At 37.8% G+C, this 18,412-nt stretch overlaps 1 protein-coding gene across 4 annotated transcripts in view; it reads right to left on the reverse strand.

Annotated features, from left to right (window-relative positions):
* Nucleotides 1–200: 200 nt before the first annotated feature.
* FTO (FTO alpha-ketoglutarate dependent dioxygenase) overlaps nucleotides 201–18,412 on the reverse strand; it is a 231,976-nt gene continuing 213,764 nt past the window's right edge. For 2 of the 4 annotated variants that reach the window (XM_042027500.1, XM_042027497.1), the window contains 3 exons: nucleotides 4,035–4,114; nucleotides 761–883; nucleotides 201–669 (listed from right to left, as the gene is read on the reverse strand). In XM_042027500.1, the coding sequence (XP_041883434.1) occupies nucleotides 650–669; nucleotides 761–883; nucleotides 4,035–4,114 (223 nt within the window). In that variant the 3' untranslated portion in view covers nucleotides 201–649. Of the gene's footprint in view, nucleotides 670–760; nucleotides 884–3,783; nucleotides 4,115–18,412 lie in introns of those variants that run through there. The other 2 variants (XM_042027498.1, XM_042027499.1) reach the window with 2 other exon arrangements.

Raw genomic sequence — 18,412 nt, forward strand, 5'->3', positions numbered from 1 at the left:
CTGCCCCACTGCATTAATTTGTCCAGCATGATTTTACAGTGCATCTTGCACCACTACCAGTGAACCTAAAACCATATTCAAATTATAGTAAGACAACAGATTTGGATATCTATTGGTGCATGTTACCCATCCTGCACAGTTACCAGTCAGTGATTACTCACAGCACTCTTATTTACCCTTTAAATAATCAGAACCTGCTGTAAAGCCTTTAAAATCTACTGTATTGAGATTAATTGTATTTATTTACATAACCTTTTTAACAGAAGAAAGGACCTATGGGATAAGATATTTTCATATACAGAGATCTGAACAAAGCATTATAAAAACATTTCTAATTACATTGCATAACACAGCAGTTTTCTATCAAATACTTAAAAACAGTCTGTATCTTTCATCCCCCAAATTACAGAAACAATAGAAGTTTTTCATTTTCTGCCAACATTTTCTTTCTATCAGTGTAAAACCAACTCTGTATCAGATTTATAAAAGAAAGCCCTTGCCTTGAGCATTTCATTTGTACTGGTTCCATGTTTAGTCAGTAGCTTTTGTAAAATTGATGAACATTGTCTAAAGGCAAGTGCAGACAGGCAAACAGATTTGTATCTTCTGCAATCCATTTAGCCTGATGCACATGTGCAAGTGAACTATTTTACCTCAATTCAGTCCTGGCTGATGAAAAGTAATTGTAAGCAAAGCTGTGAACTTCACCATTTTAAAAGAACCACTGAATTTAATGTCAAAAGTTAATTTATGCTCTCACCTCTTCCTTGAAAAAAATTCACCTTGGTCCTCATGCTTCTAAAGCATCCAGGCTTGGCAAACACAGGACATTCATTAGAGGCTGTCTTCCAGCTCATCCAAAAAGGAAATGGATTATGTAATGCTGAAATATAAATGGATTGCTAAAGAATCATTGAAACAAGCTAAATTATAACTGCTTGAATTGAAGAAAGAATAACTTCAAAGTATTTGTCAGTTTCTAATACATAATCTAAACACAGTAATAATTTACACTTGATCTCTCAAGTTTTTTATATATACTTACCTTTAACTGTGTTCTCCTTTTGGGGTACCCTTTGGCATTACTATGTGCTTCAAACAGTTCCACCACCTTACTCATGTTATTGCTATCAACTCCTGTGGGCTTTGGAGATATGAAATCTTCTGCATTTCAACTGAACTCAATCAGGTTATACTGATTTAGATGATGCAAGACTGGAATGCAACACAGAGCCCTCAACCACTTGATTATTGGTATTTTGGCAGTCTTATTAATTCCAAACGTGTTCATTTGTCCATGTCATCGCTATCCATGGCTTAGATAAGTGCTATCTGACTGCACTGAGACTAGTACTAGTTCACCTAATTCACTACCTTAAATCTTCAAGCATAGGCAAGACCTGGGAACATGTATTCTAAAAATTCTATTATGACTGTCAGCAGTCTCCTAATAGGTTTGGGATTTTTTTTTTTTTTTTTTTTTTTTTTAGTACTGCTGGAAATAATTTTTTGCCAATCATTTTTTTAATAGCTTTGCCTCCACTTCAGCTACAAACTTCAACACTGATGTGCATTCTCCACCCTTTGTGGTGGTCAGATTCCTTTCAATACTGTGATCCCCATGGTTTTTAGCAGCGCTTAATTAAACACAAAGTAATCAAAAAGTAGCAGCATAAATAAACAGTCCCCTCAAACACTGTGTTAACACTGTTACATCATTAGCTTGTTAATTCATATTGCTCATTTCCAAAGCAATATCTGTTTCTGAGAACTGCCTTTTCAAAAGCAGAATTTCCACATTTTCAGCTAGCTTTTCTCTAAGTGATCTCCAAAGCAAACAGTGTTTAGTGTGGCACTAATCCAAATATGTGCTATTTGCCCACTGGTAAAGCCAGTTTTAGTCAGTGCAGGAAAGAGAAAGCTGTGCCCATAACAGTATTTCCAAATGTTATGAAATCTGTGGCACAAGAGACAAATGTGTGGATCAAGGTAACATTATCAAAACCTTTTTAAGTAATAATTTATTCTTCAGAGAGTTTTTCCATTCTACAGGATAACTAAAAGTTTTCACAGAAGCCCAGGACTAAAATGGAAACACTTGATTCAGGTCTTTATACTTTTTCTGGCACATCTATACCAAAAGTCTTATGAAGTACAATCTCTACCTGATATAATTGTCCTGGCAAAAGCTGGTAGGTGTGGACACAGTTTTATACCACTAAAATGGAATTTTTACTGGCACAGCTTCCTTAGCTCCAGGGAGGTCTGGCATATGTGATACTGTCAAAAGCACAATTTTCAGGAGTACAAGCCTCATACACAGACACAGCACTTTGCCAGTACAGAAAGCTGGTGTGTTCTGGGTGAGCCTGGCCTCAGCAGAGACTTTAAACACCAGATTAACACTGAAGGCATATTCATCTCTTGGTGGCAACGTCAAACTCTGAATCTTACTGGCTTCTTTTGTAGTGATAACACAGCCTGAGTGCTTTTTTGCTGTAATGATTTTCTGCTTTCTGTGGCAAAGTCAGACACCAGTCCAGCTCAGTTAAAATAGCAATTTATCAAATCCAAATTCTCTATCTCATTCAGGAGCACCCTGTATCATCCCACACAGAATTATTCTTTTTACAGCACGTTACTACAAAACATCACAAACAGCTTCATTTCTCATAGTTTTCTGGTTTTTTTCTCATAGATCTCACTTGATGCTCCAATACCCAATATCACACAATCTAAATCTAGTTTGTTGGGGGACCAAACGACCCAAATGGAAGGCCTTAGGTCCATCAGCTCATTAGGCAATGCACTAGGAAACCTGGCCTCAGAATAGGATTCACAACATGAAGCAACAAAGCAATGGTTAGGAACTAAATTCTGAATTCCAGGGAGCCCAGGAGGTATAGATTCACATCAGAAATCTCTCCTAGTAGTATATTCAGTTGCCATGAGGCAAAACAGTAAGAAAATCTTGGGATCTGTGTTAGAATGCTCCTCCAGAACTCCCCATCTGAAAAAATGGTCTAAGAAGGAGCCACTGTACAAAGGACTACCTCCACCATCTCCTGCCCCTTTGTGTCACTGGATGAAGAATTCACAGCTCTGTTTTGAAGATCTCCAGCAGGTTCACCCCAAGCTGGCCTCTCATTAGGATGCCCAGATCATGCAGTCTGCTTTGCCACAAGTGTGAGCTACACCTTGGGTTGCTCAAACCTGCCAGGCCAGAGACAGCTCTAGGCACTCATGGAGGCTGACATTTAAATACCAAGGGAATCTGTCAAAACACTGGCTGAATTGGGCTGTTCAGCCTCAAGAAGAGATGGCTGAGAGGGAACGTTATTGATGTCTGTCAGTATCTGCAGGAGGTGTCAGAGCAGGGACCAGGCTCTGCTCTGTGGTGCCCAGCAATGGGACAAGAGGCCATGGGCAGGAACTGATGTCCAGGAACTGATGCCCAGGAAGCTCCACCTGGACATGAGCAAGAACTTCTTTCCTCTGCAGTGCCCAAGCACTGAACAGATTGGCCAGAGGCTGTGGAGTCTCCCTCACTGGGGATATTCCAGAACTGACACAATCCTGTGCCATGAGCTCTGGGATTGCCCTGCCTGAGCAGGGAGGTTGGACCAGATGAGCCACTGTGGTCCCTTCCAGCCTGACCCATCCTGTCCTATGAAACACGGATATCCCTGGGCTGGATGGTCAATGGGAATTAAAGCAGAGGAGGAGGGAACTAAGGCTGGTGTTCTGAACTTCAGGAGTTAAAAAAACACACACTTCTGTAAATTTGGGGGCTGGTCTTTTTTATTATGAGACAGAAACTAAGCTACTGTGTAAAGGCTGGTAAAATCTGCACTGACACATAAAATAACAAAGAATCATAAAGCTGAAAAGATTTATGGTAACTACAAAGCTTCTCCCTGGATGACCAGCATCAATAATTCTAGGATGGAAGGTCACTTGTTATTCTATCCATTGAACAAGATTTTGTAGATAAGCAATTACTTCTTCTAGATCATATGGCAGAGGCATATTACATTCATCATTATCTGTCCAGAAGGGATGGCATTCTGGTTTCTGCTCTTCTGGCAAGCTCTCTGCTGCATCTGACTGGCATCTGAAAAGAAAGGTAAGCAGATAAACTACTTAAGTAAAACTGTATCAAGAAACTGAATACTCAGCAAGGATACATTTGAGCATTAAAGAGAAAGATGATAATAAAAAAGAAATACAACATCTTCTGACACCAAATGGATTGCACATTTCCAGTGAAGTTGATTTCTGTTGTAGGCTTTGTATTTTCTATAGGGATTTCTCAAAAAGCCAATCACAGAGAAAACTCAGTTAGTGTTCCTTTATATGGTGAATTATTTTTTCATTATCTCAGCTGTTATTTAAAGTATGTGATTAAACCATTATCAGATTTAAATTTTTGCCAGTTTCCAATGTATTACTAGATTATTGAGAAAGATTAAACTGAATTTACTGCATTAAGGTCAGGGGGGATAGATTAAACAACATTAAAGAAGCCGGACTAGCTTTGTAGATTCTGGAGATTTACAAGTGTATCAACCTGCTTAGCACTGAAAAAGGCAATATAAAAAGAGAAAATTCTATAAAGAAAAATGGAAATGGAGGTTAATAACAACTTCCAATGATGAATAGGTGGGCAAAACTTCAATAAAATTAAATTAAGAGGTTAGTGTACGTTAGTCCCCAGAGAAAATGTTTAAATTACAATGTTTTTCATTAAATGGATTATTCATCAATACTAGTGAAGTCTAATTATAATATTCAACTGAACTGCAGCCTGCAGAGGAAAGTTTTTATAAGTGGCAACCATCACATCTCTAAAGATAAGACTGTAATACATGCTGCATCAAAAACACTGCCACAGTTCAAGGAGGATTTCTCTCCCTCTCTTTTCCTTTCCTTCAAACAACTTGCACATTGCTGATTAATTAGTTAATGTTTGCAATAGGGCAAGACAAAGAAAAATGCTGAGAATTACTTTAATTTTGGTATATACTGCAGGTCTGTGTAGCTCTTTAAAGAGATAACAACCAAATTGCAGAAATGGACTTTCATCTCTTGAATGCCATTTTTTAAAATTTGTGTTCTATAAAGCTCATAATTTTTGTAAGAAATTTAAAGTTGTTTTAAACACATATGTAACTTTCATCTCAGTAGAATGAACTCTAAGAATACTGACACATGCAACTTCTTTGTCCACACCATTGACCTTCTGGAAGAGACTGTTGCCAAATGAAAGATGTCTTCTTCTCCTGGGAATTATTAATAGCAGTGTAATCCCCATGAGAAAACATACTTCAGCTTTACACCCATGTTGCTGGGTGGTTAATTGCTGCACCAGCATCCTGGGCACTCAATCCATTGTACATTACACTACAAGGACAGTATTAACACATAGCATTCCAATATATCTTCAGCTCTCCACATCAGCCCCTGATAATAGCATCTGTTAACATGCACTAAGTACTATTATGTAGCACATCACTTCATAAATAATAAGATTAGCCGACCTCAGGGCCCTGGGAAGAGTAATGTGTTTAAATGTTCTCATTATTTATTTAAAACAAGAATTAAAGGAACAGAAGCTACTTGTGACAATCCTCTTAGCATAAATATTAAACTGTTTGCATTGATAAGCTGCACTGTACAGAATAACAGAGGATTTGTTTTGCTGGCTGCTTTATAATAGTTGTTAGAGCAAATGCAGTTTAGTGTGTGAGTTCTGAGAGGTACTTAACTGATTGTGCCATCATGTTCAGAAGACATTTTCCAAATTATATAAAGGACCAGGAGAAAATTAATATGCAGGGAAAGCTGAAACTAATTACAGCATAACTCTATAAAGTTTTAAAAATCTTGCTTTATTTTGTCTCGGCACAAAATAATACACTCAGTTTGGTGTGTAGTATAAGATATTCCAGTTTAAGCATTTCCATCCAAAAGTGGATAAATTAACCATGATTATTGCAGATGACAAATCACAAAACTCAGCCAGTAAATACTGCAGGCATGTTATGTGATCTGCAAAACTCAGCTAATAATGATAGTAGTAATAATAATAATAGTAATAATAATAATAATAATAAACATTTTCTCTCACATCTGCTATTAACAAGAGTTTTCGCTGAGAGAAAAGATCTATCAACCTTTAGCTTCCGCACCATTTCAGAGCCCTCTTTCTACCTTTCATGTCCTTTTTTTCCCTTCTCTCTCACACAAATAGATTGACCAGCTTTTCCCTCACATCTGGGCATTTATGTTGCTGTAAATGTGGTAGCAGTCACGGTGATGCTGTGCCTGGATAGCCCAAGAGCCACTACTTGCTACTTTCCCTTTTCTATATTTGTTACCAGCAGAGCCATCACTGAGAGGTCTCCCCACAACTAAGCAGGTGCGTGAACTTCCAGGCAACCATGCACTTGGGAAGTTTTAGCCATAGCATATTCCATGTGAGGGATTAGAGGAATGGAAGTGTGTCAGGCCCTCAGACTGGCTGTGCCAGTTTGATGACAGAAAGGCATCAATGTGCTGTAAATATATAAAAAAGGGAAAGCAGTGCCTAACACTCCAAGTTCAGTGATCCCATGGTGCCTTCATCCTTCTGTTGGATTTCTACTGCTCTGCTCCATACTAGCAAGAACAGCAGGGAAGGATACATTTCTATAATTTGTGAATCATCTATTTTGACCAAAATTACAATCCCTGTGTCAGATCCGCTGTCATCAAAGCTAGCTTAAGTTTCTCATATTCAAAGGTATGGAGCTGGTTCTAGGCAGTCACCACTGCACCTGGCAGTTCAATAAACAATTCACCTGAATAGCTCCCATAATCTGGAACACAGTCAAAGATGTGCTTTCTCACTCAGAATTAGGGTGCACAAACCAGACCTTTTCAGATGAGTATATTACTGATTGAAAAAAAATTTCTACAGGAGAAATATTTCCTACAATGGTCTTTAATTTGTAGCAGAGGAACAGAGCTTTTAAACTGAAGCAGAACAATCGAAGACACCTAAATGATTGTACAAAAATATTTAAAATTCTTTGTATCTGACAGTTAACATGAGTTAGAAACAATAACTCCTGATAAACAAAAATAAACAAAAAAAGACTGCAAACATTGAGCTGTGGTGGTAGTAGGAAAGTATGAAGATTTGCAATATTTTAAGTTAATGAAAATATTCCATATCAATTAAAAACTGTTATTTGAGTTCATAGAGTCACAACTCCAAAAAAAAATAGAACTAACGTGTGTTTATTATATGTAAAAGATGTGTAAAGAGTGGAAATCACACAAGCTCTGAAATACAGAACAGATGCCTTCAATACTTTATCTGCAGCAGGAGAACAGGAAAACTGCCATAATGTATTTCAGAGCAATTTAGCTGGAACACCTTATGTTCAACAACATATTACAGAAAGAACTGTTTGTTTATAGAATGTAAAAAACTCCATGGTCCTTATTTTTTTACTAAAACAATCAAGACTTGTGACAGTTTCAATTAAAAAAGCCCATTTTTAGTTACTGTTGAAGTTCATGTTCTCAATACCTCTACCCTCTAAAGTTCTCAGATTTTTCATAACCTTTTTGTCTGTTTTTGACAAATGGACTTTGCACGTTAATATTTACCAATGTTCATCTAAGTGATGACAAACATTTGCATGACAGTTTGACTATTTGCATAACACCACATGATGCTTTCCCTGGAAGGTGGCTGATATCCCCATGGGCAGGTGCACATTCACTGAGACAGACACTTGTCTGGGCTGCACTGATTTTTGATGATCAGGGTGTCATCTACATTAGAGGACACTGATCATGATGCTAAAATTAACCAAGCTAGCTAAAGTATGTGTTAATTATGAGTATGCGAACAGTCAATAAAAGGTTAATGCAAAAGTCAAAGGATGAATTTATTTCAGTATTGCGTCACTCTACTGACTAAATGACTAACATTATGCTTTGTTTTTAATCAATATATTTTACAGTAATGCGTGAGCCATTGATTTGAAAAAACGTCTTCCTTCTAATAGTTAAGTTTTGCAACTACTAAGTATCAAGTGTTAATATACTTAAAACACTTTCTTCAGAGTAGATACCTTTTAGTTCCATTGTCAGGAACAGGAAGGCATATAAGGAAGAGGCAGCCTTGGGTTCTGCTGATGAATGTGGTTAATGCAAATAAGAATTATTACCTAGGAACCTAAATAAGGTACTGTGAATTAGAGTCCCTGGATTCTCTTGCACTGTTTGTCTACTCCACAGAAGTGTAGTCAAATCAGATCAATAGGGGTCAATCTGTGGCTTAGGCTGCACAGGCATATTAAGAGTGAGGAGAAGATATAAACAGTCCTGTTTCTGAGATGGTACTAATTTGGTTGCCTATCCCTGGCAGTTCAAAGACCAATGGAGAAACATGGAAATTCATAGGGTAAGACAAGGAAAATGGGTCTGGCCATTTTCCCTATGTACTGGTATGGTCAGAAGGAGAGGATGGGACATTTGCCCTCCAGGTACAAAAGCACACACTCACCTGTACATACTTACTTCAGCATTCCTGAAATTTTACGTTTTATATGGGAGCTGTTTTCTCCCTCCATTCATGCTGGAATAAAGGTGTTACTGAACTGTTATTCAAAACTTCAGAGTAACTTTTAAAACAATGGCCCAGGTGAAAAAAGCATTTGGATCACTTTACTAAGACAAATACATTCCTGAAACCCAGCCTGACATTGCGTAAAACGGCAAAACTCTGCTAACATGGGGGGTGCTGTTCTGAGTAAGAGCAACAGCAGCAACCTCTTTAGACACCATCTTCCATTCTTAAAACTCACAATGACTTTGCACATATGGGTCTGATCAAACATGGGTTATTAATGTTACAACACAGAGCTCTACTGTGGAACACAAATCCTGCTAGTATAGGTACGTGGGACATAGAGATTTGCTTGTAGGTTTGGATTTTTTCATTCTCGTCTCTCAAACAATTCCTCCGCATGGAAATTATCATGCAACCTGCATGTAGTTACTCTAATAATGGGATTATTAGGATAATCCCATGTCTTTTCAAGATGACACTCTTAGTTGCCGGAGCATATACAAAAGGGTCCAGTGTGTTCCCAGCAATCTGAATCATACAAGCCACAGAGAAAAGATGAGATTACATACACGAGGACAAATAAATAAATTAATCTTGATTTTTCTTTTTTTCTAAACAGTGTATGTCACTGACAGGTATGACAAATTTACTTCTGCTGCTGAAAGCATCACAATTAAAAGCTGACACCACTTAAGTAACTGTTGAAACTTTCAGAGACTTCAACAAGGCCAAGATTTCAACCCAAACACTTTTCTAGAAACTATTCACAATATACATGAGCTACGAAGCATATAAACACCATCCAAAAGAAACTATGGAAGGAATGAAAAAGGCTGGATATACTTTCTCAAAGTGAAATTTCGCAAGGTATACTCAAGTCTTTTATCCAACTACCATGTTGGCTACATTAGTGGCATTGTAAGCCAGCTAATACAACATGGAGTTGTATTAGAACTCACAAGATGTGAGTTCTGTAACTTCAAAGTTGCCACAGAAAGGAAAACAAACTATTTTATCAAACTGACTTGATCAGTAAAGAACAGAAAAACTCTAAAGTAAAAACTCAAATTGACCAAAAGTGCATGTGAGGTATGTGACAGCTTTCCATGCCCTTCCTGAGAATGGACACACTTCCCAAAGAACAATGGAAACAAACACAGCTGAAGAAATGGCAACTCTTCCATTGGGAGCAAAACCTGCAACAGCCATTATGTCACTGGTGCCCTCATCCTGCAAAGACAGTACTCCAGCCTGGATCACCTATATCCAAGGGAAACCATCCCTGGGCTCTCCCAGAAGTACCTTTTCTGGAGAACTAATCCAAGACATGAGATCTACATAGGGAGCTGAAGCTTAACTTGTTTATAGTTAAAAAAATGTTGAAATCTTAACATCTGATTAGCTTATTTTAGAAGAAATAACATATCTAGAATCAGTATTTCAACTGGAACTTCACCAAAGGTGTTTTGAAGCATGTTTGGAAAATGGGGGTTGGCTAACACCCCATCATGACACAGGGCTAGGGTGGAATACTTTCTGATTTCTTTGTTTAAACTCTGTAAAACATAATGAAGCTAACAATCAAAAATCCTTCACTTGGTATTAACTTTCTTAGTTTGCATCCTAAAGACTATTTACTGAAAAAAGGATGAAGAAAATATGAATATACTGAAATATATATTTTTAATATATATTATGGCAATATCACCAACAATATTCCAATTTTTCATGTCAAAACTGACATTTTGAAAGTTATTGATTGCAATCTAAACTTTAAACCGAAGATTTTCTTAGTTTTTTTAATTAAACGATCAGGAAATTGCCAACTTTGGCAGAGAGCATTTCTTTCAGTTGTTCTCTGCTTGTCCCTCCTGTGACTCTGCACAACTAAAACTTTCTGAGGTTTACTCTATCTTTTAAGAACAAAACAAATTAAATCAATATTTGACTTTGCAAACTAAATTTTAGAAGTACAAGTCCCAAACAGGCAGTGAAATGAAGTGGCCAGATGGAAAGAGAGCAGTGCTTCATTCTTTTGGACATCTAATCCCCAGTGCATTCCCAAGAAGTCTGTCCCATTTACAATAAGTCATTGCTGATGTTCTTTCATGTGCTGTAACTACAGTGCACCCAGCCATAAATAATGGCTGAGACTGGGATTGCATTTATAGAAGGGACAAAATGAGTTTGTTTCCAGATAAGAAACTTGAAAAGAGAATGCCAGTTTTAGGAAAGGGATGGAGGCAATATCAGTTAAATATTAATCTAAGAAAAAAAACGTATCAGCTGCACAAAGACACAAGAACAAATACATTGCTGGCACATCAGATGATCTCTGTCTGCTTCTTTCAAAAGTTGATAATGACTCATGTCACTAGTGCTTTTGGCCCTTACCACAGAACCAAAGTTTACAGTCACTGACTCAAGAGCTTTATGCCTCCAAAATAAACCATTCCATTGGAAATGAAGACAGTGGCTACATTATCCTGAGGCATCACTGGTGACAAAGCAGGATAGCCTGAAAACAGCCAGCCTTGTGTGTACTTTGACAAAGTGAATCTATAGCAGAATCCATCTTTAACACCGGCCTGCAGAGTGCATTTTGCTGTTCCACAGAAAGGCAGAGCGGAGATCAATGAACCTGACACTAAACAGGGTGAAATGACAGTTGCATCAGCTTGAAAATGTCAGAGTTTCTATTATTACTCAAACAGTAATCCAGGTAAATATGAGAAAAACCCTCCACATGTTGAAATAACAGCAACCCCAGCACTGGTGGAATCCAACCGAAAGACTTTTCAAGTGGTGCACCAATGTGCTTCACATGCATTTGTAGAAATACATAAAACTCAAAACCATTTTTAAAATATATTTTGCTTTGTCTTAATTGTAAAGAACTTAAAATACTTTTCCCCCCACAATATTAACTAAAATCTGTCAAAATGTACTTCAGAGTAAGAAAACTAAAGAAAAGGACAAAGGTTTGTTTCAGCTACAGAGTGGGGACTGTAAAGCCCCAAAACCTCAGAAATATTCCAGCTCTGGGTGGAAAGAATGAAAGAAAAGAGGAAACAAGAAGCTCCTTTCTCCAAGACAGTAATCTCTACTGTGGGGTAATTAATAAACAGAAATCTACCCAACTTCTGATGAGTTTATCAGTGACCTTTCTTACCATGTCCACCAGCTCTTCCCTTAAAAGTGGAATACTTAGGAGATGGCCCAGCAGCACTGAGAATAGTCCTGGCATCAAATGCATGATGTGAATTTGACTTCCCCAGACAGAGCTTTTCCCCTCCTTTGTGTCCAACACACCAAGAAACTACCCATGAGAAAATCAGTGCACCTCCTATTCCCACAGGAGAATGTCTGTGTGGGGCAGCCCCAACTCCATGTTTGTTTGATTTTTTAATTAAGAAACATCAGTACTCGCTATAAAGTGTAGGGGGTAGGGAAATCCCCCAGAGAAACACTGAATAAATAACATGGCATTTGCTGAAAGATGAAGTTTAATCCAATTTAACTTACAGGTCTAAAAATTGTTCCCTTTCAGTCCTGTTTCTCAGATGCTTTTGTTTCCCGTTTTTAGAACAATATGTATACAAGGAATGTATCCTGACTGTATGAGAAGCACGTTTATACATATTTATATGCATACCCCTTCACAGCAATACTTGCAAAAAATCCCATTAGTCCAAAAGAGACAGCATTTAGGAGGAAATTTTCAGCACCACAGACATAGATTTAGTTACATACTTTTCATGATCAGCAATGGGAAGGGAGTTATTCCCACCGTGCTAAGAATATTTGGCTTTGACTTCAAAGAACGTACGAATATATCAACCTCAATATAATTTATATTCTCTCGAAAGGAACCTAAAATTCCCTAAGCCTTTGCTGAGACATCTGATGTTCCAGTCCCCTCTGTTGCACTGTATATCGGCTGTTTTATTTCACTTGCAATCCTTGCTTTCCTATGATTTTTTCAGACAAAGAAACAAAATGTCTGCTATATGCTGAGTATAAACACAGCTGACTTGTTTTCCCCAAAGTATCGATTTTATGCACTTTTAAAATAACTATTTTCATTCTGTTTGCATAATCAGCTGGGGCATTGTTCCTTTACATTTGCAGAAACACAGATGGAATTGCTGATTTGGAGCCTTTGGAGAGATTTTATAGTATTCTCTAGAATCTAAGCTTCTATTAAAATAAGGTTTCAAGCACTTCTGGTTGTGAAGATAGCCTGGACAATGTAATTTGATGCATGGTTATCTTGTTGAGCCCACAACCAGACAGACAGACGCAACAGCACCAAGGGAGCTGTGAACTTCCCCCACTTATTTTATTGGGTGTTTACTTGGGGCCAGATGCTCCCCTCTGTTGTGCAGAACAGCGTTAAATGACTGAAAAAAAGAGGGGAAAAGGAAATGGAAATAAAAACCAGCAAAGAGGAGAAAAGGAAATCCCCACAGCCTACTTCCCAGGGGGCTACAGATGCCCTCCCTTGCAGTATTAGACTGCTGGAAGATCTGGGGCTGAGCCATGCATATGGCACATTTTTTTGAAAGACACTACATTTTCCAAAAGAATGTCACCTGAAATGTTAATGATACTTCCAGAATCATTTACTCTTTCACTTTATCTTTTGTACTCTTTTTATGTGAAAGTCATACAGGTAAAGAAAAATGTGAACATAGGACCATTTTAAATGACATGGCAGGAGGATGGCCCTTCCACTTAATGCCACCTCATTTAAAATAAGCAATTCAAAGAACTTCAGGATTTTCAGGCTCTGCCCTTCTGCAAGAAAGCTAAAACATTTTCCTTGTTGAGTGTGTATTTTTCCATAAGGCACCTTTTCACGTTAATAAAAATCAACTGCTGTACGACAAATCCCTGTTATATAAGGAAAGTAAAATCAAAGGAAACAGGACTGAATGCAACTAACAGCAACTGCATTACTTGATCCTTAAATCAGACTGGAGAGGGGTCTATATCTTTTCAGCATCAAAGCAATGTAATCCTTCCTGCATCACTCCTGCCAGCTGCTAATACAACCCACCCCTAAAATCCCCCAGCTTCCATCAGGACCAAAGTAAGGGTGACCCAGAAAGGGCAGCACTTGGGAGCTGAATGGAACTGCAGACCTTAGATGTTTGTAGTAACCACTGTGCGAGGACTCCACATATGATTTTACACGGAACAGTCCTCTGTGGATGTACGGCTTATTAGGGAGAGTGACACCAAACGGAGATCCTGCCCCCGAAACCGTCTGGATCCTCTCAGACTCCCACTAAGAGGCACCTCTTTCCTCCTTTGCTCCATTTCAGTGAATTTGCACATTTCAATAGCCAAAAGGAAGCTATGATAGATGAATAGCAAGTACCACATGCAAGAGCCAAACAAGTCCAAGACTCTCTGTTTGCAGACTGAAATGAAAATCTTGCTTATCACTACACCTTGAGAACATAAATATATGTATGTACATACAGACATCTCTCTCTTTATACATATATGTGTGTACTCACACATATATAAGAGGAGCTTATACCACATTTTCTATCAAGAGCTATGGCCTTGAACTCCTAAGAGGCTTAGGAAACAAAGAAACAAACAAAACTAAAGGTTTATTGTGCTGCAGAACGTTGTCTTCCCTGTGTTGTGCACCTTGGCTGTAGCCTGCAACCAGAATGTTTATAACATATATTGGAACTCCTACTGAAAGAGCAAGGCAATCCTCTGAGCTAAAACAGAGTTTCTTTTAGGTCAACATGAGGTGAAACGGACGCAGGAGGGAACAAATAATAGGGAAATGAGAAAACAGATACAAGAAAGGCAGAGAGGCTTAAGAAGAGGAAGTAGGAGTTTAGGAATAAAAAAAGAAAACCTCATGTAACTAATCACATTTCAACCACTGCAGAACTTCTCCATGGCTGCTGCTTTATTCAGTGATATTTTATGGATAAATCACTATAAAAATATACCACCAAAAAAATTCCAGTTCTGGCAGAGAAATAGACTTGATATCCCAGGAAATGCTACAGTACATCCAGCCACAAATAAAAATCATATGGCAACAATATGCTCAACAAGCTGCTTCTCTACAAGTGGAGTAAATCTTCTGACTACCAAGCAAGACCTCAGAATTTTTTCTATTACCCTTTGCATTTCAAATAACATCAAACATGTATATAGAGATTTAAAATATCCTTTTTTACTTTCACTTGAAAATAATTAGCATTGCCCAAATACAATGTGAATAAATGTATTTTATTACTTTCAAGTTCAACATCACTATAGTTTAAAATTTTTGAATCAATGTAACACTGCAATATTTTTTAAAACCAACTAAAATTCCAGTACAGACTGGATGATGATTTAAAGTTACTAGACTGGAATATGCTTTCGTTTATGAAATATGATTGCATTCAATCAATTTAAACACAAGATAAAGTACATGCATCTGATCCTGGCCTACATTCACAGCCATTATTTTCAGAAGTACTTACAAAAAGTGCAAGATTTTGATCTATAACATCCTATCAGTAGACTTCAGCACCATGAAAACTTATTCACCCTAGTGAGTACCAAAATGCTACTAGCAGGCAAAACCTAAAATGTCTATCGCAGCAAATGCATACAGCTCTTCATCTTACTTCTGCAGTTGAAAGATCTTTCTGACTGCAATATCAATGACTTTAAACCACAGACTAAGACTTTAGACCTTTTGGTGGTGCCAACTCACTTGTTTTATATGCTATGATATATAGTCCTGGCTTTGAGCTCTCTCTCACTACTGATGCTTTTGATGCTTTGTTCTCTTTTTACTTTAGGATGGAAAATAACAAATAATGCTGAGTTCTCTTCTTACTCTTGAATTCTTCTGATGTCTATCTTCAGAACTCCTCTAACATCCAATTTATGTCATTCTTTTTCTTTCTTATGCTGTGAATTTGAAACGAAAGAAGGTAACATAATATCATAAGATCTATGGACGATTGAAATGGCCTTCGGAGTAAACTTCAGAGTTATTCGTAAAACTATCTTGCCTCTATAGAAAGTAAAAAATTACTTCTCAATAGATAACACAACTACTCTTGAAATTCTTGAAGTTATTGCCACAGGGAACAGTGCAATCATAATAAAGTATATGGTGCTAATGCCTTACGAGTAGCTCAGATGGGTTATTTTGTTAGTATTTGCAAGGCACAATTCAAATTAATGTGTTTTCTCTTGACTTATTCTTTATCATTAAATGGTGACAAAACCCAAAGTTTGCTAACAAGAGAAGCTAACATCTGCTGCGCCGATCGACCCACAAGGCTACTCATGTTATTTTATCATAGAATTCCTCCTAAAACACCACATCAGAATTCCAAAGTCTTCTTATATTAGTTAATTAAGGACCTGATTCAATCTTCTCTCAGTTCTGAGGAAAGTGCATAGTCACACATTCAAAACTCGTTTAGCCCAGTGGAACTTTCAAATATATTTCGGGTTCAGCACAGGTTGAAAAGCTCTACTGTGCAGAGCCCGGGAGGTGATCTCTCCATCTCTGCCCAAAGCACAGCTATACACACATACAGGATTATCTGCAACTTCTCTTAAGGCCAGCCATCCTACCCCTACCCCAATCGCTCGCCCTGCATTTAGTCTCTAGTCCCTGTGCTGCACTGAACATTAACTCATGGGCAAAAATCTGCTGCGTGTTGCCTGAAGTAATGCAGGACTTCAGTAACCTACCAGAAGAACTTCTCAGGGGTTTCTGTCAAGTAACCTACATTACACTGTCAGGTTCAAATTCTGTGGATAATAGTGTAATTTTTTGACACCAAGGAAACAGAAATCTTCTGTTGTTGGGTGCCATTAACTGTCCATCTCTCCATATTTTGCGCAAATTCATGGCAAATCAAGATATACATCATGGAAAGTATCAATTTCACTACTCTCACAAGAGACCTACTGTTTTGTCTTCCTTTGTTCTGTGTCTTCTAAAGAACAGTTATTTAAACTTTATGAAAAGTGGATGATTTTGGTCTTCTATACATTTTATTTTGTCTAGGAATGTTGTATTTCAGACTCCATTTTTCCTAGTTTATAGGTTGCCAGCTGAGCTTCCTTACAATGAACTGCTGATGAAATTTTTTTTCTTCCTGTTACAAGAAACACTGCTTCCCCAAGTATGCAACTGACCTAATATCCCTCCTATGTTGTTTGCTTTTTCAAATAATATTGTGATCATATTAATCTACAATGCAATGTGCTCACCTTTTTCTGTGCTGAAATGCTATTACTCCAGCCTGTCAAAATGCCAAGAAACAAATGTAAACTTTAAGGATTTTGGCAGTAGCTACATAATCCTCCTCTTTTCAGTCCGAACAGCAGGTATTCCTTTTTCTTTTTTCCATTCTTAAGTGCTCCTGAGGAGTTATTAATCTGTAGTTTGTATTTCTCAGATATGTGCAGTTCTACATGGAAATTTCACCCTCTACCCTGCTTTACTTTTTAAGTGCCAGTAGGAGCATCTAGGGAAGTTAATGACATTCCTCAGGAAGATGAGGAATTTTCTTAGACCTTCTCCTACAGAGTTTGTCCTTTGCACTTTCACTTGAGCTTTTCCAGCATTTCACCACGACTGGGCATGGAGCACACTGCTGCCTGCCCGAACACTGACAGGCCTGGCTTAGCTATTTCTGATAACAGCTATCAGCTTCATCTCCCTCTTCCAAGACTTAATGACTTCATCAGGTCCAGTTTACCTAATGCTGCCTTGTCTGCACAGCCAGGGTGAAACACTGGTGAAATCACACTGTAAACACCTGTTCTTTTCAGACCCTTGAGGAATGCTCCATGCACTTCTTCCTCTTTTTTTTCTGTGTTCCTCTTGACAAGATATTAGAAAAATACTGTCATTTACATTTGTCTCGTAATTTAAACTAGATGCCAATCTTCTTGATATATTTGTGGCCTTTCTAATGAGAAGACTTTAAATACCTTCAAAGAACACCTTTGCATTATGACAGCTTTGGGGTTTAAACAGTAACAAAGGGTGTTCTTCTCTGCATCACTGAATTTTAGGAATTAAATAATTTTCTACCAATGTAAAAACCCCACTTGGCAGAAGTCACCTGGGGGTGTGCCATCAAGCTTTCAGCAGTGCTCAAACTTATTTTTTCTCAACTTGTTCCAGAATACATACACACAAACAACATTCACCTTTGCACACAGACTCTTAGAGATGTTGACGTCTGGCACTATGTTGTGCTATTAACTGGGACCAGACTGAAGAACTCTGTGGCTCAATAATGCTGATTTGAATTCTGGAAATTACAGACTGTTAGAGTGCTACTGTGATGAAAAGGGAGATGGAATGCTCCAGGTTTCTACAGGCTCTGTAGCATATCATCAGGCAATAGAAAATCTGTTGCAGGACTCATTTGACAAATAATATCAGCGTATAAAGCATGACAATCAGTGTACTTTTTCTGGAAAATAAATATTGTTGGACAAACAAAATGAGAATGACATGGAATAGCCTTGTTTCCAGCCTTTTAGAAGTAGGTTGAAGAAAACAGAGAAAACTGTGGAGACAGGTGAAAAACATACAGTAATTATTTACTCAATTTGCTTCATTTATCAGATTTAAAAGTGATAGATTGAAGGAAAATACCTTGTATGGAAGAGCTGTCTTGTCTAGCAGTGGGGGCTGAAATTCGAAAAAGAACCCAGAGAAATTTGAATATGCCTGTTTTTTACAGGGAAGTCAATCACACACTGGGACAA

The sequence above is a fragment of the Corvus kubaryi genome, unplaced genomic scaffold (genome assembly GCF_017639235.1).
Source record: "Corvus kubaryi isolate FWS band 111438036 unplaced genomic scaffold, C.kubaryi_AGA036_p1.0 37300, whole genome shotgun sequence".
Lineage (NCBI taxonomy): Eukaryota > Metazoa > Chordata > Aves > Passeriformes > Corvidae > Corvus > Corvus kubaryi.